Source organism: Malaclemys terrapin, chromosome 2, assembly GCF_027887155.1.
Source record: "Malaclemys terrapin pileata isolate rMalTer1 chromosome 2, rMalTer1.hap1, whole genome shotgun sequence".
In the NCBI taxonomy this organism is placed as follows: Eukaryota; Metazoa; Chordata; order Testudines; family Emydidae; genus Malaclemys; species Malaclemys terrapin.
The window spans coordinates 216,672,991-216,693,608 of NC_071506.1; the positions used below are offsets into that span (position 1 = coordinate 216,672,991).

Below are 20,618 nucleotides of genomic sequence, written 5' to 3' on the forward strand. Positions count from 1 at the left end.
TTGGGCATTCTTTTATGCACCTATCACTAAAATCCCTTGTGTCTGCATCTTCTGAGAGATCGAAGTATGCCAGCTGAGAAGGAAGAGAGAGAAGATAAATGGTTTGTGCAGAAATATCTCCTTTTGAGATATAAAAATTGTGTTTTAAAATTAGTAGGCAGTTCCAGTTTACTCTCTGGGAGTGTGTACAACCCTATTCAACAGTATGCTTCCTTGACATCTGATTTGGCCAAGTGCAGATCTCAGCCTTATCAAAGGAAGCTGTACAAATCCAAGTTCAGCAAATTGTGGTCTGACTCATCTCTACTCAGCAGGGCACTTTTGTCAGTGAGACCACAGATTTAATGGGGCACCATCTGAGAGCCCAAAGTCATTAGCATACCAGTTATTTCTCCTTCCTCTCATTCCTTTTTAGTGACATTTATCCCAATTCCTTGTATTACTGTAAGGAATTACCACAAATAATTCAGTTCTGGAAGACATGGAATTTATCTACCTAATCCAATTCCACTCCATGTCATTTCTCCTTCTTTCCCTATGAACCTCTACCTCAATATAACGCTGTCCTCGGGAGCCAAAAAATCTTACCGTGTTATAGGTGAAACCGCGTTATATCAAACTTGCTTTGATTCACCGGAGTGTGCAGCCCCACCCTCGGAGCACTGCTTTACCGCGTTATATCTGAATTCATGTTATATCGGGTCGCGTTCTATTGGGGTAGAGGTGTGTCAGAGGTCATGGACCTTGCAAAGCTACATAATTACGAGGTTCAAGTTTTGAATATTCATTTTGGCCTTTACCCCTTCTCTTTCCTATAAGAGTGATTCAAAGCTCTCTATTTAAAGAATACTTATTTTTGTACTGCCATCAAACCATTCCACCAGTATGTGCAATGATGAGGTGAGACTATTAAATCTGCAGTTGTTAAAACATTTAGGTAGCAGCACAGTGTCTAATATATATGCACATAAAAATTAGGATACTCACTGTATCCAAACTTTTAAATTAATAATATTGCCAAGGGTATTGTTTGTTTTTTTGGCAATCCAATAAATCAAATACAGCATCAGTCTCACTACACTATATTAGTAACTTAACACAGAATCAGCAATCATTGGGTATAGCTTTCCTCTCATTTGAAATGTAGTGAAGTGGATTAATCCAGTATTTTCACCATGCAAAGTCTTTATCAAGGATGCCTGGGCAGAATTTGATTTTCTTTCTTTGAATAAAATCTATTTCAGTATAATGTTACAAAAATATAATGTACTCTGTATAGACTTTGGCTTCTGTATGATAAAGGTCGCACCTAATTATATCATTTTTCCTTTTTTGTTGTGTAACTTCCCAAAACATGCTAGTCACTGTATAGCAACCATAAAACATTCCTGGTCTCATCCCCAAAGAGTTAATAGTCTAAGGTCCTGATCCTTCCAGCTAATCTCTGGGGGTGACCATTATTACAGAGTCCTATTGACTTCAGAGGGACTCTGCTGTGGCCAAAAGGGAACATCTATGTGGATCATTTTGCAAGACTGGACTAAATAAAGACATGACATAAAAAATCAATACAAGGAAAACGGGGGGAGGCAGGGTGAAAGGAGGCTAAGGGTTATGTGGTTGTTTAGAATGTGTATAACCCATTCATTGGTTTATAAAACTGACTCTTCATAGAGACAGCTACATTTGCAACCGCTCCTCAGATATCCTGTCACAGATGGTCCAGATAATACTTAGACCTGCCATGAGTGCAAGAGACTGGACTAGATGACCTCTTGAGGTTTCTTCCAGTCCTATGATTCTATAAAATTAATAAGTTTTCACTTAAGATCAGGAAACAGTGTGAATATTTTTTTCAAGAAGGTTTGAGGTTAAACTTGTATATTAAAGACGCAGGATACAGTCCCAGTAGTCCATACTTATAAAACTAAATGATCCTTAACAGTTTTGTCACACACATTAGATTACCAGACAAAATAATGGGCCTAGTCCTGCAAGATGCTAAGTACCTACTGCAAAGTTATGAATGCTCTTAGTTCTAAATTTTCTTACTGGTAATACCAGTTTACATAAACCAGTGTTGGCACTCGAGTGCTAGTGAAGATAACCTACGATTGGATGATGCTGTTTTCAGCACTGTGATTAGTCTTGCTCAGGGAAGGGGTGGCTAGACTAGTATTTTAAGTCTGACTTTGATGCCTAGCCCCCTTTACTAAACTTTGCTAAATCTAAACCAGTATCATAGAAACTTTATGGGAATAAGATAGGTTTTCCCTCCTCTGAATGTGAGGCAAATACTTCACAGCAGAAGGGAGAAATGGGGATTAAAAAAATGAGCTGCTCAGTGCTTAATTGTTCCCCCCCCCCAACTTTTCTAGCTTCAGAATAGTTTGGGCTGGAAACGCCCAAACTAATTCTAATTGGTTCTGAGGAGAACTGGAGCCTTTGATTAGTTTGGGGGAACAGATGGTAAAGAGATTCTTCATTGTATTAAGGGCCACAGCTCTGTTACAATGAGTACTTCAGCCTGCTTGCAACTTGGAGAAGAACCAGACCTGTCAGTCACTGGCAGCAGTAAAATGGACAATTCCCTGAAATTCTCTCCAGTTCTATCTGCCTGTGCAGTGGCAGGTGTGCCCAATCAGATTTCTATACAGAGCTTTTCTGAGGAAAATTCCAAACTTTTTATTTCAAATTTCTGGTGAACAATTTGGCTCAGTAACGTGACTAATTCTCCCTGGGGCCTCCTCAGGCTACATTTGCCTTTTGGGGAGACTTTCCTGCTGCTCTACTTTTCTTCTGATGTGTTTGCAGCACCTTAAGGAGAGAGCTAGGCCAAGAAAGCCTTAGCCCAGTCAACACAAGGTTGCCCCTTCCGTCCCCACACACCACTCAAAGAGGCAGGCAGGTTTGGAATGGTTGACTTCAGGGGCAAGCAGCGCCTCTTCTCCCATGTACATGAACAGAATAACATCAGAGGGGCAGCTAGCCAGATGGAAAAATAACATCTAAGTGTGCACAGTGTGCTTCAGCAGCCACTGACAGTGGAGATCTACTGTGCCTTCCCCTCAGGATATCATGGAAGGCACTGAACACAACAAAGATGCTGCCAACACCAAAGAATGCAATAAGATTCCTAGCTCAGTCCCCACCCTGCCACCTCTCCCCAGTCTATCCTCTATAGTAGGCCCACTAGGGACTCCTTACTGTTAGCCGAGGCTGTGGTCTTCCAAGGAAATGTAGACCAAGAAGTATCTCATACTGTAAAAAGAGGGGAAAAGACTGGGGGGGACTCCATTTTTGAACGCCAGTACTTTCCATGAGAGACCCATAATGGGTCCCTTTTGAGGAGGAAAGACAATAAGCCCAGCCTCTCTGAGGACAGAGTGATTGCTAAACACTTGAAATATTTTTTGAGCAATGTCTGAGTCCAGTTTTGCTCCTTTCTCTGAAGCAGAATCGTTGGGACAAGCACTGGTTCCCCTGCTCATCTTCATGGAGTGCCTTATGGTGGATTAATGCAGAAAAGACTAAGCCAAAGATCTCTGCTGATTTGTCTGGGTGCATGCACCTGCTAAAAAAGGAAATTCTTCCTCTGCGGGCAAGCAAGTCCAGCTGTCTGAATGACAGATAGGGGATCAAATAATATATAATTAAGGCCCTACTTGAATTGTGGGATGATTGTCAAAAAATTGTGGCTGAGTTGCGGACAAGCCAGGAAAATTGCAGAAAAGGGTTATTTGCGGTAATAAAGTCCATTATTACTTTTCTGAGTTTTTCTGCTGTTGGCCGCCTGGGGCTGAGAGAGGGTGCCCGAGTTTGAGGGGGGAGGAGGGGTTCCCACTGTCAGCCGCACGGAGCTGAGAGCGGATGCCTGGGGCTGACAGTGGGGGTTTTTGTTCTCAGCCCCGGTGCTGCCAGGTCTCCCACTGTCAGCCCCCAGCATGGCGGGGCACCTGCTGTCAAAATTACAGTGGAAGCCTAATATTGCGGAATATGCAATATCACAAGTTAAATAGGGCCTTATATATAATATTAAAAATGAAACAGAAGAGAGACTTATTCAGGTAGAGTACTGAGAAAGTATGCTTAGCACCTCTGTGGCGGGTCTAACTATAGCTATTTATCCTTCCCATCTTCCCTGGGAAGATATACTAGATGAATAGGGATTTCCTATCATACCTAAAAGACTAGGGAGGTTTTGGGCTGTTAACTCTGGTTGCCCTGGTAGGTAGCTATGCTGTAATATCCAGATTGTTTCCAGCTGCTTCTGCCAGTTGCCATGCCTCGCCGCCACCACCTCACTCTCCCTGCTACAGCTCACCATGGAATAACATGAGGGAGGGCAGCCCAGATGTCGAATAACAAGAGGCAGAGAGAGAGAGATCGATTGATCTTTTTGGCCCATTATTTAATTATTTCTGGCCCCTCGCCATCTATTTTATAAGGCCCCATTGTGCACTGGTTCAGATTCAACCTGGTGTCACTACCAACAGTAAACACTCCTATCTTTGGTGTTTCTAATGGAGGATATTTTTTCTCTGAAAGTGGCCTCCTCACTGTATAGGAGTTTTCACTTTAGCTCCCTTCTCTGGGTGTAAAAGCTGTCTGGTGACATCAAAATAACATCAACAAAAATAAAAACTTTGATGTGCTCCACATGCTTTCACAAGCGCTTCTTCTTTGGCTGTCCCTCAATGCGAGGATGATGTCTGCCAAGGGGGTTCATTGGTGGGTTTTTAAGTAGTTGAGGACCCCAATTCGTGTCCTGCAGATTTTCCTACAGAAGTGACAAGTGCAACCTTGCAGGAGAAATAGTTGTTGGCATGGAGGAGAGGCTTGCGTGGTCTTTAGATGGTCTTTAGTGGTCTAAAGACCCTCAGAACTACATCGTCTGGAGCTTCCCTACTCCTGGTAGGGTCCCCCTTGGCGAGGAGGTCTGAAGCTAGGCTCTGAGGCTAAACTTCACAAGACCCCAATGGTTGATCAGGCACACATAGAGGACCTTTTAGTACTCTGCGGCTGTGAAGGTGGGTGAGGGCTGCAGCAGAAGGGAGGCTCCTGGTTGTTGTGGATCTCCTTGCCACTGGGTCAGGGTTTTCCTCTTGTCACGTCTCGTGTGGTCACCGCCTGCGCACCAGTTTTCCCATGTTAAAAGATTTCATGTGTAGGCCTCTGCCAAAGGGTTTCACAAGCAGTGCTAACATGGGTGGTTACTATTGAAAGTATTCTCTCTCAACCTAAACAAATCTTAGAGCTGAAATACTCCTCCCTGAAAAAGATAATGGGACACATCTGTTTCATGCAGTCCTTTGTCTTGAGATCAGAGGCTCAGGCAGATCAGCTCCCAGCTCTCTTAATGCTGAAACTTTATTGAAGGCTGAGGTTATTCATGGAGTCACTGGAAAAGTAGATTTACAATCCTGGCTCTTTCCAGACACTGTAGAAAGAAATATAGATCACAGGGCAAGTTGAAGTCCTGCAAGTACAAGAGAGAATACCACTATGGCTACACTACAGAGTTTACAGTAGCACAGGTGTACTAATGCAGCTGCATTGTTGTGGTGCTGCTAGCATAGACGCTCTAAGCTGACAGGAGAGAGTTATCTTGTCCATTTAATTACTCCAGCCCCTGCAAGTGGTGGTAGCTATGTTGGCAGGAGCTCTTCCCGTGACATAGCGCTGTCCACACCAGCGCTTAGGTCGGTATAACTCACGTCGCTCTAGGCGGGTGGCTTATACACACCCCTGAGAGACATAACACATATTGATCTAAGCTGTAGTGTGTACATTCCCTGAGTAGTAGCTTGAATATATCAGGGTGGTGTGGTGAGGTCAGTAGTGGTCTTCAGGTGCCTCAGTGCAATCTACATAACTCCCACCCAGTGTTGTCTGGAGTTAGACCCCAGCTTTGGGGCAAATGGCTACCTGCATCTTTGGTCAAAATGGGGTCACCGGACATTGCCTGGAGTGGTACTTTATGGAGCTGTGCAAGAATCACAAGCACAGTCTTATCCCACATCTAATCTCAAACAGCCCAGGGAAATGCCAGGATATCATTACCACTTGATCTGACAAATGCTCCCAGGGTCTTTTCCAGGATCATGGTAGTGGACATTAATGTGGACTTCAAGGAAAAAGGAAATTAATGTTTTGCTGATCAGGGCTCTGCAGAAAGCTGAAAAATACAGGGTGGTGTATTCCTGATAAACACAAACAGGGCACCTGCGAAGTAAGTCATAGACATAGGCTGAGGATGACTCCTGTGAGGTATAAGATCTTATCTGATAAGAATGTTAACAAAAGATGAAAACAGTGGGAACAAGTGGTGTCACAGAAATGAAAGTACAGTTCTTAGTGAAGCCTGTTGGGGGAATGCTGATCTCAGTGTCTCCTCTTCCCTCCGCATCCCACTGGACCCAGAACTGCAGGGAGGACACCCTCCTTCCCCAACTAGTGGGACTGAGATGGTGCCTGGCTCACTTCCCTCATGGGACCTTTTGGGGAAAACAGCAGATAGGAGCCAGCCACAGACTCCAGCTGGGAGTAGCAGCTGCAGAAGCAGCCAAAGCAGGAAACTTTAGACATTTCAGAGAACTTTCTACAGTTTTTGACTGGATTTTCTCTGCCCTCTGTTGATTAGTTGTTTGCACCAACCTGTCCCCCCCCAGTCCCCTATCCCAATCTCTTCACCTCAGGTTCACTCCACACCTGCCATTCCTTTCTTTTCCTCTTCCCTTACCCCTAAGTCACCCTTCCCTAACCTTTTTCTTTCCATTTAGCTTGTCCCTTCCTAAGTAACACCCTCTCCCCTTGAAAAAGAATTATAGAACTAACAGGACATTTACTTCCATCACAATATTCACTCTGCTTGTGTGTTAATACCCTTGCCCACCCTATGTCTGCCTTGTCTATTAGAGTGTAAGCTTTTCAGGATAGGGACTTTCTCTGTTCATATTGTGCCTAGCACAATGGGGCCCCATTCTTGGTTGTCCCTTAAGCACTACCATAATAAACATGATTGATAATAATAATGAGTCAGAATTCATATGAAGCCCACCCAGTAACTCCTTTCTAGTAATTATTCCCTCCCGGTAATTATCTCCTTCACACCTCACCCTATCACATCAGTTTGCAGAGGTCCTTTTGTCTATTCTTCGCTTTCTTAGGTGGTGAATGCAGAGAAGCAAATTTTTGAAGGGATCTTCTCATTTGTGAACAATCCTTATATCAGTTGCTAACTGAAGGTAATGGAGAGGGCTCATTCAGTTCCCAGTGAATTCCAGGGAATGGGTACCAGAAAGAAAACCGTATCTGCTGGTGGAATGTAGGTATTTATTGAGATCTGGGAGCACTCTTATTTCTATGGGTAAGGCTTGTTCTGGTCATGACAGTCAATATGTCTGATGGTGTTTTTATGAGGAAGAACATGATCAGCCCACTCCAGAGAGAAAGTCAGCTTTTCCTGTTCTGGGCAGAGCAAAGTTTCTTATCTCTCTGCAGTGCCCATCAAGGGAAGGATGAACACTGAGGTTTACATGGCATATTTCACTAAGCAGAACGGAATCGGCACACACAGGTATCTTCATTCTTGGTGAGTCAGTTTGATGAATTGGTGATTGACCTCTTTGCATTTGAAAAAGCAATAAAGTGTCCTAATGCCTCTCCATGAATGAACTCTCACAAACTTGTGTGATGAGAGAGACAAGGTGGGTGTGCAGCTTGAAAGCTTTTTTTTGTTTCCACCAACAGAAGTTGGTCTGTTTAAAAATACTACCTCACCCACCTTGTCTCTCTCATATCCTGGGACCGACCTGGCTACAACATTACTGCAGACTTGGATAATGTCACTTCTATGTGTCTTCCGACCTCTTCCACTGCTTCCCAGGACCATGCCAGCAATAGAAATCAGAGAGCATCACTGAAAGAAGTCAACAAACAAAACGTACTCTTCTACTGGGTGAAGCATAGTTCATGGTTTAACTACCACATTAAACAACTGAACCATAGCCTTGCATTCCTCCAAGAGGATATATGAAAAAGTCCAAGTAAAAGCTCAAATCTCTGTACTATAATGTTCTCAGAATGTTCAGAAAAAACAGTATTGCAACATCATTTCACTTCAAGTAGTACAATAGAAAGAGGCATCTAGGGAAAGGCTGATTTTCTAGAATTACATAGCAGTTACTTTTCTAGAAGCAATGGCTTGGGTGGGTTTATAGACTATCCAAGGAAAATTTTGACATTAGCCTGTCTCAGTCACAGGCCTTTGGAAATGCATTTGCTTCTTTTTGTGTAATCTTCCTTTCTGGACTCACCCACACAGTCCTATTCCATTCTTTCTTCCTTCCCTTTTCAGAAAACATGCTTGTTGGCCCTGTTGGTTTATTGATGCTTTTAAGTTGCTTCTAAGTCAGTGAATTGGCTGTGTGAGAGAAGACTGTTTCATATACCAGGAGAATATTGCCAGAATTATGTCTCTTACTAACTTCTCTGCCAGTCAGGCAAATGTGTAATATGGCCCCAGATATCTTTGTGGGTGATTCCAATAAAAAGAATACTTATGTACAAATAGGGATAAACACCATAAAATTTCTGTATCTGGTCATTCACTAGATTTGCCCTAGCTGACTCAGAGAGGTGCTTCAGTAAAGCCTGCTGCTCTAAAAGGATTTAACCTCTCCTTTGGAGTTTATGTTGTGGGAAGGAAATATTTAGCTTTAACCAGGGGTTGATCTTTGTGAGATGCCCTGAATTAGCACATTACTGGAAGACTTGGCCATACTTCTCCTCCTCCCGCTACCTCCCAGTTATGTGACCTGTTCAAGTTACAACTGTGATTTGATTGTCCTCGCCTTACACCAATGGATGGGAGGTTGTGTCTGTTTTCTGTCATTGTAGCTTTGCCACCTATTTTACTGCTGACGGTCCTGCATCCAGCTTAGCTTCATCATAAACCAATGTAAACCAGGGTTGAATCCAGTCTTAATTTCTCAGTGGGCTAAACAGGATGTGTAAATTATGTTTGGTGTGCTTTAAGGCCTAAATTCCAGAAGACATTCCTGTTCAGGACAGCACTTTTACCTGTTCTTAAGCCCCCCTAAAATCTATTAGGGCCTAACAGTTCACACCAAAATTTAAAGGAATACATATATTTATCTGTTTGGAAAACCATTCCTAGAGAGTAGTTATCAGTGGTTCACAGTCATGCTGGAAGGACATAACGAGTGTGGTCCCATAGGGATCAGTTCTGAGTCCGGTTCTGTTCAATATCTTCATCAATGATTTAGATAATAGCATAGTAAATTTGTAAAGTTTGTGGATGATACCAAGCTGGGAGCAGTTGCAAGAGCTTTGGAGGATAGGATTAAAATTCAAAATGATCTGGACAAACTGGAGAAATGGTCTGAAGTAAATAAGATGAAATTCAATAAAGACAAATGCAAAGTACTCCATTTAGTAAGGAACAATCAGTTGCACACACATACAAATGGGAAATGACTGCCTAGGATGGAGTACTGCGGGAAGGGATCTGGGGGTCATAGTGGACCACAAGCTAAATATGAGTCAACAATGTAACGCTGTTGCAAAGAAAGCGAACATCATTCTGGGATGTATTAGCAAGAGTGTTGTAAGCAAGACACGAGAAGTAATTCTTCTGCTCTACTCTGCGCTGATTAGGCATCAACTGGAGTATTGTGTCCAGTTCTGGGCACCACATTTCAGGAAGGATGTGGACAAATTGGAGAGAGTCCAGAGAAGAGCGACAACAGTGTTAAAGATCTAGAAAACATGACCTATGAGGGAAGATTGAAGAAATTGGGTTTGTTTAGTCTGGAAAAGAGAAGACTGAGAGGGGACATAACAGTTTTCAAGTACACAAAAGATTGTTACAAGGAGGGGGGAGAAAAATTGTTCTTAACTTCTGAGGATAGGACAAGAAGCAATGGGCTTAAATTGCAGCAAGGAAGGTTTAGGTTGGACATTAGGAAAAAGTTCCTAACTGTCAGGGTGGTTAAGCACTGGAATAAATTGCCTAGGGAGGTTGTGGAATCTCCATCATTGGAGATTTTTAAGAGCAGGTTAGACAAATACCTGTCAGGAATGGTCTAGATCAGGGGTTCTCAAATGGGGTCAGGACCCCTCAGGGGGTTGCGAGGTTATTACATGGGGGGTCGCGAGCTGTCAGCCTCTACCCCAAACCCTGCTTTGCATCCAGCATTTATAATGGTGTTAAATATATAAAAACATTTTTTTTTAATATATAAGGGGGGGGGTTGCACTCAGAGGCTTGCTGTGTGAAAGGGGTCATCAGTACAAAAGTTTGAGAACCACTGGTCTTGATAATACTTAGTCCTGCCATGAGTGCAGGGGACTGGACTAGATGACCTCTCAAGGTCTCTTCCAGTCTAATGATTTGCGTTGTTTAGAGTAGTGTTAGTTGAATGAGTTCAGAGTTAATACATTTAAACACAGAATTGAAATTCACAGTGTCCTTATCTCAGAAACAGAAAGAAGCCTAATTTAAAGCACAGTAACTCCTCACTTAACGTTGTAGTTATGTTCCTGAAAAATGCAACTTTAAGCGAAAAGATGTTAAGCGAATCCAATTTCCCCATAAGAATTAATGTAAATGGGGGGGGGGTGTTAGGTTCCAGGGAAATTTTTTTCACCAGACAAAAGACTATTTTATATATATATATTATATACCACACACACAGCCTATAAGTTTTGAACAAACTGGTACACAGCGATGATGATTGTGAAGTTTGGTTGAGATGGTGAAGTCAGAGGGTGGGATATTTCCCAGGGAATGCCTTACTGTTATTTGATGAACTGAAGTAGCTCAGCAAGTTGAGACAGCAGCTGTTGCCAGCACGCTCCCTCCGTCCTGAGCCCTGTCGTGTTGTCCCCCACCCGCTCTATGGAGATGGGGTAAGTGGGGTGCAGGAGCGGGGGGAAGGGGGACACCTTGACATTAGTCCCTCTCTTCCCCTGCCCCCTCCGCACAGCAAGCAGAGGCTCTGGGGAGCAGCTCCAAGGCAGAGGGCAGGAGCAGCACATGGCAGGGGAGGGACAGTTGAGTTGCCGGCAATTGATAGCCTGCTGGGCGGCTGCCGCACAGGGAACTTAGGGAAACAGGGAGCTGATGGCGCTGCCAGTCCACCCTGGTTCCAAGCCCCCACCAGCTAGCTCCAACGGGTTGCTCTTCCTGCAAGCAGTGGACAAAGCAGGCCACTGCCAAACAACATTATAAGGGAGCATTGTGCAACTTTAAATGAGTGTGTTCTCTAATTAATCAGCAACAACTTTAAGTGAGGAGTTACTGAATTCCTTTTGTAACATGCTGTTTTACCTTAATATATCACACAAAGAGTATGTTGCAAGAGGTTTAAAACCTGTGGGAATTAGTATGCAAACCATCTAGTAATATGCTGAATTATTTCTGTAACCAGTGTTCTGAGTTCAAGAATTTAATTTGAAATGAATCTCTAAATTAATTTAAACCTCACTCAAGATTTGTTTATAGCTTTAGAAAGTTATAAAGATGGATTGTTAACTTTATAAACTAGATTGTTAGTAACATGCCTCATTCTCTTTTTTTAGACTCTATTTGATAATCAGAACAATGCTTCAAAAAAAGAAGAGTCACAAAACGTTAGTAAAAATGATAGTTCAAAGAAGATGTCAGTTGAGAGAGTTTATCAGAAAAAGACTCAACTTGAGCATATCCTCCTCCGTCCTGATACGTACATTGGATCAGTGGAACCTTTAACTCAGGTGAGTTTCCATTAAATTTACAGTTTTCCTGGTGTTCTGACATTTCAGTGAAGAAATTACTGTTGTGGTTGTTTTATTCCAGAATATCATGTTGAAAGCTTTTATAGTTTGTCCATGCATGCATTGAAATAGGTCAGGAGAGGCATTTTTAGCAGTGTTTGATCCTTTTGAAACAATATATGCTCAGAGAATTTGATAGAGCTCAAATCCAGGATGCTGATATTCTTAATTTATTTATGTTATTGTTTTCTTTGGATGCCTACTATTTCATATTCAATACTTGATGAGTTTACCTGCCTCATTTTTAGATAGAGAATAGAGAGAAGACTCTTTATGGGCTATATCTATATATGTGCAACATTGTTTAAAGAACTCAAGACATCAGCAAAAGGAGTGTGTGTGTGTGTGTGTGTGTGTGTGTGTGTATACACACACTCCTTTTGCTGATGTCTTGAGTTCTTTAAACAATGTTGCACATCCCAGGAAGCTATGGAGGTTCATCGTGAAGCTCTCCTGAGCTCAGCTGTGATTTCCCCTTTAAAAAAAACTCTTTAATTTTCTCCAAATGTTTCTGTTTCTCTCTCTGTCCTAGCATAGCAACAGCAGTCTGGTTGGGAGAAGGACTTTACTGAAATAGGGCGTAAAGCTGGGGAGACCTATAGAAGCAGCAATTTTTTTCTATCGTGGGTTGCAACAGTAGGGAGTTCAAAGGGCCATTGTTTTGTAGTCATGACTTCAGCAGCAGAGCTAGCAGCTCTCTCTGCAGCAGACAACCACATTGTTTGGGGAAAATTTCAGCATTTGTGGGGCATCTCTTGGCATTTGGACACCATTGGAAGCCAGGCTCTGCCACCACAGATCCTACCCTGAGTGGACCAGCTTCAGCTTTCAGTCCATGGGCAATAAAATGTACCAACTGGAACCCCTGAAATGACTCTGGTGGTTCATTCCTTTTGCGTCAAGTGCCCAGGGAGGGCCATAACACTAATATCCACATGTTCACTATCACATTCAAAACAGATGCATTCTGAGAAGAACACAAGGAAGGTGTACAGACAGGCATTCCTCTCACCAGCTCTCAAATTTAAAGTGATTCATTATCTAAATACGCTGTTGATTTGGAGGAGAATCAGTTCTCCATTTACCTACTGGGGAAACACCTCCACCCCACTGATCCCGATTTGTGACAAATTTCTCTGAAGTTATCCTTAAAAAGTTAAACTGCATAGCTTTACATGGTCTAGAATTATTTAATCCTCCTTGAAGAGTTCCAAAAATCAAAGGAGCATAGCTTAGCTGCTACAGGGTCTAAAATTAAGAAACATATGAAGCTTTACAAAGTTAAGAGGTGCAGCCCCTCCTCCCTGAAGGATCTAAGGAGGCATCAAAAGCCATTGTCTCTGCTCTCCTGTGAGGATAAGGAGACTTCCAGCTTCCCCTCAAAGCACTCTCATTTGGACGGCTCCAGAACTCTGTTCATCCATGGTGAAGTGGAAAAGTTGGCGAAACTCATTCATTCACTTTGAAAATAGATTTCAGTAGTTAGGATGAGATACAAATAGGGCAAATCTGTCTCATCCTTGAGTCTCTAGAGCAGCGGTTCTCAAACTGTGGGTCAGGATCCCAAAGTGGGTCGGGACCCCGTTTTAATGGCGTCGCCAGGGCTGGCTTAGACTTGCTCAGGATACAGGACCCCTGCCTGGGGCTGAACTCCTTGGGCTTTGGCTTTGCCAACATCCTGAGGAAGTGGGGCTTTGGCTCTGCACTTCCCCCCTCCCCTTCCGGGCGGTGGAACTTGGGCGGGCTAAGGCTTCGGTCCCCCCTCCTGGGGGGAGTAATGTTTGTTGTCAGAAGGGGGTCATAGTGCAATGAAGTTTGAGAACCCCTGCTCTAGAGAAAACTGTGGACACAAAATGATTAAACTCAGAAGGAGCAGCATTAACAGAGCTGCCATTAAATTATACTAAGTACAGCAGGACAAGTCATACAAATTCTCTTTGGCATCCTGAATTTGTTATGTAATACTGATTACTGATTTATATTATGGTAGCCAGTTCCTTCTAAAATGGCCTTTTCTGAAACCTAACACCGAATTATCCAAAGGGCTAATAGAATTACAGCTCACACAACTAGGTTGACATCTACTTGGTGAGCAGAGAGATCTCATGTATTAATTATTTGTAGTACAGTAATGCTCAAAGGCCCCAGTCAGATCTGGCCCGGTTGTACAAACACATAGTAAGAGACTACCCCTGTTGTGAAGACCTTACAATCTAAATAGACAAGATGGACAAGTGGCAGGACAAAGGGATGGAACAAGTCATGCTAATTACTTTTTTGTTTTGGTTTTTAATAGGTAAGTAGGATGAATAAATAGCAAGGGAATAGACAAGACAGAGAAAAGGGGAAAAAAACATTGAGTGGGGGAGAGGAAGGAAGGCTTTAGAAAGGCCTGGAAAATGGGATTGAGCCCTGGAGCTGGAAGATTGTGAGGGATTGGGTAAGAGGATGTTAGAATAACATCCTAATTCTAAATTGAAGAGAGCAGTCTGGTGATATCACAGGAGTCTGGGGAATGTGAGGGCAGGCTCCTGCCATGGGAGTCTTTGTCCCCAGTAGATACTGCTATACTTCCTCCAAGCTTATATGCCTGGGGGTACGGCTGCATGGGGCCTGATGCCCCAGGAAGATTTACCTTCCCCCCCAAAAGCAAACAAACAATGTGGTCTGGAGGGTTCAGGAGGAGTCCAACTGGATTTTGCCTCTGCTCCCAGTATTACTGCCGGGAGAGTGTCTTTTGCTCCTGGGGCTGATGCTTTACTTTTCAAAGTGCATGTGTCAGGGTTCCCTCCCCACTCTGAACGCTGGGGTACAGATGTGGGAACCGGCATGAAAGACTCCCTAAGCTTATATTTCACCAGCTTAGGTTAAAAACTTCCCCAAGGCACAAATTCCGTTCCTTGTCCTTGGACGGTATTGCTGCCACCACCAAGTGATTTAAACAAACATTCAGGGAGGGGCCACTTGGAGCCTTATCCTCCCCAAAATATCCTCCTAAGCCCCTTTACCCCCTTTCCTGGGGAGGCTTGAGAATAATATACCAACCAATAGGTTAACAAAGTGAGCACAGACCAAATCCCTGGTTTTTAGGACACTGAAAATTAATTAGGTTCTTAAAAGAAGAATTTTATTAAAAAAAAAAAAAGGTGAAAGAATTACATCTGCAAAATCAGGATGGAAGATAACTTTACAGGGTAAATAAAAAGATTTAAAACACAGAGGATTCCGCTCTGACTTTGCTTCCCAGTTACAAAACAGGAATAAAATTACCTCTTGGTCTCTCTCTTTGTCCCGAGAGGGAACCCCAAAACCTCCTCTCCCTCCCCCCACCCCCTGATTTGAAAGTATCTTCTTTCCCCTTCGGTTCTTCTGATCAGGTGCCAGCTAGGTTAATTGAGCTGATTAACCCCTCACAGGTAAGTGATTCCCTACCTCTGGCTAGGAGGGATTTGATGTTATTGCATACATAAAGGTTGTTACCTTCCCTTTATATTTATGACAGTATGTCATTGGATAAGAGGGGCCCTGAGAAGCCACACTCTTCTCCTAATCTAGACAAGCATTGTATGAAGAGATATTATATCTATCTATATATATAAAAACTGCCATATGTTTCAATACTGACTCTTTTGTCCGGTACTAAAACAAATAAATAAAAATAAATCCTTCCCTGCTGACAAAAAAAATCTTTCCCTTCTCCTTTGGAAGAAGAGTCCTGTCAACCTAGGTGTGTGGGGGAGGTAGAGTAGCCTCTGCCTCAGCAGTTTAGTTCCTTCTTCAAAACCACTCAAAAGTACAGTATATTGTTGTCTCAGAGTTTTCTTCTCCCTGAGATCTTTACCACTATTTACAACTTGCAAAAGAAATTTCAAACATGAAAATGGGGGCGGGGGCTCAAAACCAACAGATTGCCCATTTGTAGTAAAACCATTTTTTGTGGAGAATGCAACTGAGACTGGCTCTCATAATTGTGGCGTAAGTTCAAACCAAGGGAATGGGAAATTAATCTGATTAAGAAAAGTTTTGTTCTGATTTACTATTCCTAGATACTTACATAGCTTTTATTCATGTAGTATCTGAGCACTATTATTTGGGCAGTGGTGTAACTTAGAGCAGAAATTTGGCCCCCTTCTCTTTAAGGTTGATTTTGTATTTGTGATTGAATAGTACGTACACCAATATAGGAGGAGGCATTTATAAGTCCCCAGTGGAACTTAGGGGCTTGTTACCAAAGCTAGGTTTATAGCTAGCTAGGAAAAGTATTATGTTTATGTGATGTAAAGACAAAAATGTTGTGCATCTGTGCAAGATTACCAGGTTCAGAGTGTGTTTGTTGGTATTTTTAGTATATCCAGCTGCTGAAATGTAACCTATCATGATTTGTTATTTATCCTGCTAAGGTAAAATTTGTACATAAAACTATTTCTGACCATGGATTTGACTATGAACCCAGGGAAAGTGAGAAGTTATTGTATGCCACCTTTGTATCTTCTGAATTCTGGCTGCTCTAGTGGTTGAAATGGTCCTCATTGTAAGTTAGAACAGCCTGCACTATATTTCCTATGGGCTTCCAGAGTGGCATGTAGAGGCCAGAGAGGTAGACAGAATCTGTCCCCATAACTATAATTTGAAGTAAGTGGAAAGTAAATAGCTGCAATAGCTTACCCTGTGGGGAAGTGTAGATCCACCTAACATAATATGTCAATCAAATGGTTACAAAATGCCTAAGATATAAAAATAGAAGCAATTACCACTTTTTTTTCTTTTTGTTAAACTTTGAAGGGCTGACTGATTGGTTTAATGTCAAGTAACATGTGGCGAAGAGATTAAAATAAAATTTTATATTGAATTCTTGAAATGTTAAATAATCCATATTGCATCAACATGAACGTTTCATTTTGAATCCAAGACAATAAGTATTTTTATTTTATTTTGTTTATATGTAGTTAATGTGGGTTTATGATGAAGAGGTTGGAATGAATTGCAGAGAAGTTACCTTTGTCCCAGGCTTGTACAAGATCTTTGATGAAATTCTCGGTAAGTGTTTTTAATAATGATAATGTTTTTACAGCTCTGCAGCACATTTCCTCCTGAAGGTTCTGAAAGCACTTAACATATTAAACAGATATACAAACTACACACGGAGATACTTTGATCCACTACTAAAATTAAGCAGTTTAGAAAAGGAGGTGAAGCAGTTTAGGAAGAGGTACTATCTCCAGTTGAAGCTGCAGAGCAGTTTCAAGAAGGCAGAATATAAATACCCAAGTTTTACTTTTTATCGTGACACTAGAATCAGTTATTATGGATTTTTTTAAATAAGAATTACTAGTCATGACTTCAGTTTTATATCTGATTTGAAAGAAGAAACCTCCAGCAGCCCTGCACACTTAACACCATGGTGGGAAGTTGATTTAGTCTTGACTCAGATGAAAGAGTACCATCTCCTGAATCACCAGTGCTGCCTCCTGCAGTACAAAGGTGAATCTTGGAAATTTCATATGCAAGCATTTGACTCAGCATGACCTTTCTCATCCTAAGACATTTGGCTTTATAACAGGCACAGAAATTGCAGGCTTTGAGCCGCGGGAGGGTGTAATTTCCCAACAGGGAACTATCCCTTGACTCTGCTGAGGTATTAGTCTTAATAGGGTTAATCCTTTGGCTTGTAGGTAATTTTTAAGGTCTTGAGGTTGGCAGTGGTCCTTCCACATACCATGTGTGAATAGAAGTTAGTGGGAGTTTTGCTGTTTACTTTATTGAGGTCAGAATTTTACCCTATATCTCTCTAACGCTGTGCTGACATCTGTAATGAAAAGGAAAGAATACATTCTTCTTTGAGTAATATCTCTGTGGATGCTCCGCTCTAGGTGTCTTTCTGTCCTGGCACCTAAGATTGGAAATTTTTGGTTGCGGTGTCCATTTGGGCCGCACATGTGCTCTCCCTGTCTCGCGCCACATTCAATTGCTATAAAGCGCTGTACAGCCAGACTGCCCTCAGTTCCTTCTGAACTGCCCTTGGCTTGACATGGAGTCTTAGCAGAGCCCGTTCACAGAGATTTCTCTTGGTGTTTCCTCTTAATTCCTTTTGTTAGTATCAGTAGCTCTTTGGTTGCTTAGTGTTAATACCATCTCTCTCTTCTTCTTCTCATTTCATTTCCTTAAAAATTATTATTTTTATTTTTCTCTTTCAATTGTAGAATAGTATATTCCCTAGTCTTCCCATTAGGGAAGTGAACCCTAAAAAGGGTATGCCCAGCTCCCCTGGGTATAAACATTGCCTCTCCTGTCAGGAAGCCATTCCTATCAGCGACAGCCATTCCCGCTGCATTCGCTGCCTCGGAGAGACACACATGCCTCATAAGTGCATGTTTTGCCTCAGATTAAAGGCAAGAATCTGAGTCATGAGCTGAAATTAAGACTATTAATGATGGAAAAGCTCATTCTGACCGGACTCTGGCTCTGGCTCTGGCCCTGGCCCTGGGGATGCCTCCCACCCCTCCGACAACAGTCCTCATCAAGACTAACAGCAGCATCTGAGCAGCATTCTCCAATGACTTAAAAGAGGAACTCCTTAGATTCCTCTCAGAAAGCCGCAAAGAAATGGGCCACAAGCTCCCTGAGCAGGGAACTGGCTAAAAGAAGGAAATCCCCGGCATGGTCGATTGCTTCGGTACTAACTGTTGCATGATTAAGTACCTATGAGGCTGCCACAAGTAAGACCAAAGACCCTAAGAGGGCAGGCTCGGACAGAATGGCACCATCTGGGGAAAGGAGAGGCAAAGACAGACCCAGCTCCTCTAAAATGGCATGATGGAGTCATACAGGCAGTCAGTACCGAGTACTCTGGGACTGCAAAAAGCCACAGTACCACCTTCTGGCCATTCTGGGGAGCACAGAGTGCCTATGGTACCGACAACTATATCTGCTTCAATGACACTGATGCTGCTGCCCTCAGTGGTACTGATGACTGTTCTGGTACCTTAGGAATTTTGCTTTCCTAAAGACTTGCTGGTCTCAGAGATGCCCGATTCACCATTATTGGGTATTGACATAACTGCGGAATGCATTACAGCCAGGTCCCTGGACTTACCATGCAGTATCGAGACAGGTTACTCTACTGTCCATGATTGCTCCAGCTCTCTCCAGTGATGATGATGAAGAGGAGGAGGGGGATGATTTATATTCTGTGTCAGCCCACAGTTCTCCACTGCAGCAACAGGGTGCTACCGGAATAGAAACCTATGCTCCTCCAAGCTACCACCAGGATAGATGAGATCCACATGGTTGGTATGGACTGTGTTGGGGCCCCACGTCTTTTCCACCACCTCAGTGGCCATACTGGTACCTGTGGGCTGGATATAGGCAACAATTCTCCAGGTCCTCTAGTGTCACCCAGAGAGAGAGAGAGAGAGACAATCCCTGTCAGCTTCCATAGCCAGAACTCCTGATCCTCAAAAGGAGATCTTTGAAGAACAGGAGGAGAGACTGGACAAAGAAGCCACTCTGGTGACCCCTACATCTTCGTCTTCATCTGACTAGGTGATCATGCCTCCCCCACCACCAACAGCAAATGATTTTAAGCAGTCCCAAGACTTCTTTAGATCCCACTTGAAGTTAAACAGTCACAACATAGACTGCATGACTTCCTGCAGACGTCAGCATTAGCAAAAATTGCACTCCCTATCAATGAGGCACTGCTGGACCCAGCAAAAGCTATTTGGCAAACACCGGCTGCTATACTCCCGGTGTGCAAAAGGGCAGACAAGAAATATATGCCCTCGAGCACGTGGACTTTTTGATTTCTCATCCTTCCCCAGATTCACTGGTCGACTATACTGTTAATGAATGTGGCAGACAGTACCATGCTAAAACAACAATATGTGACTGACAAATCCCTCTACTCATTAAAAGATGCCAGGGAAATGTTATGCTCTCTGGGTATTTACACTCCTGCCCAAAAGAGAAGACCCAGTAAATACCAGATGACACAGATCACACTTTATTCCTCTTCACATATATTATGAGCTCCAAAGCAAGAGACAGAAGGTACAAAAAAATAGACTGTCTGCCCCACAGTCACCAACATCCCAGCCATCTACATCTAAATAACAATTTTGAGATCTTGGTCCAGGCCCTGATTCCCTCTCCGGCAGTCTCCCCTCCACCCCCGTTTCATTTGCTGCAACAGCCAGAGCATCTCCATCAATTTGGCGACCACCTTACCCCTTTCCATCAATCTTAGAAGTGTATAGCCACAGACAAGTGGGTTCTAGAGGCTATCACCAAGTGATATTTAATCCACTTTACCTCCTCCCCACTCTCCCGTCCCTCTTCAGGGAACTCTCTCATGAGCATTTTTTATATGAAACTAGATTCTATAGAATCAGTTCCGAACCAACACAAAGGGAAGGGTTTCTATTCCAAATATTTCCTGATACAGAAAAAGAATGACAGTTGGAGACCCATTCTAGATCTAAGGGTGCTCAGATTTGTAAAAGTACATTTCAAGATGGTTACCTCAGCAGCAGTAATCCCATCTCTGGACCAGGGGGATTGGTTCTTGGCCCTCAACCTACAAGATGCTTACTTTCTTATCATGATTCATCCATCCCATAGGAGGTTTCTGAGATTCATTCTAGGGCAGGAAAATTTCCAATACAAAGTGCTCCCATTCGGCCTATCATTGGCACCCAAGGTCTTCTCCAAAGTCCTCTCTGTTGCAATGGCACGCCTTCGCAAACAAGGAATCATGATATTTCCATATTTAGATAATT

At 42.8% G+C, this 20,618-nt stretch overlaps 1 protein-coding gene across 2 annotated transcripts in view; it reads left to right on the forward strand.

The window, feature by feature from the left end:
- The window catches only part of TOP2B (DNA topoisomerase II beta), a 115,602-nt gene that overhangs the window by 16,939 nt on the left and 78,045 nt on the right, over window positions 1–20,618 (forward strand). For both annotated transcript variants that reach the window (XM_054019941.1, XM_054019940.1), the window contains exons 2-3: window positions 11,608–11,781; window positions 16,788–16,878. In XM_054019941.1, the coding sequence (XP_053875916.1) occupies window positions 11,608–11,781; window positions 16,788–16,878 (265 nt within the window). The remainder of the gene's footprint in view (window positions 1–11,607; window positions 11,782–16,787; window positions 16,879–20,618) is intronic.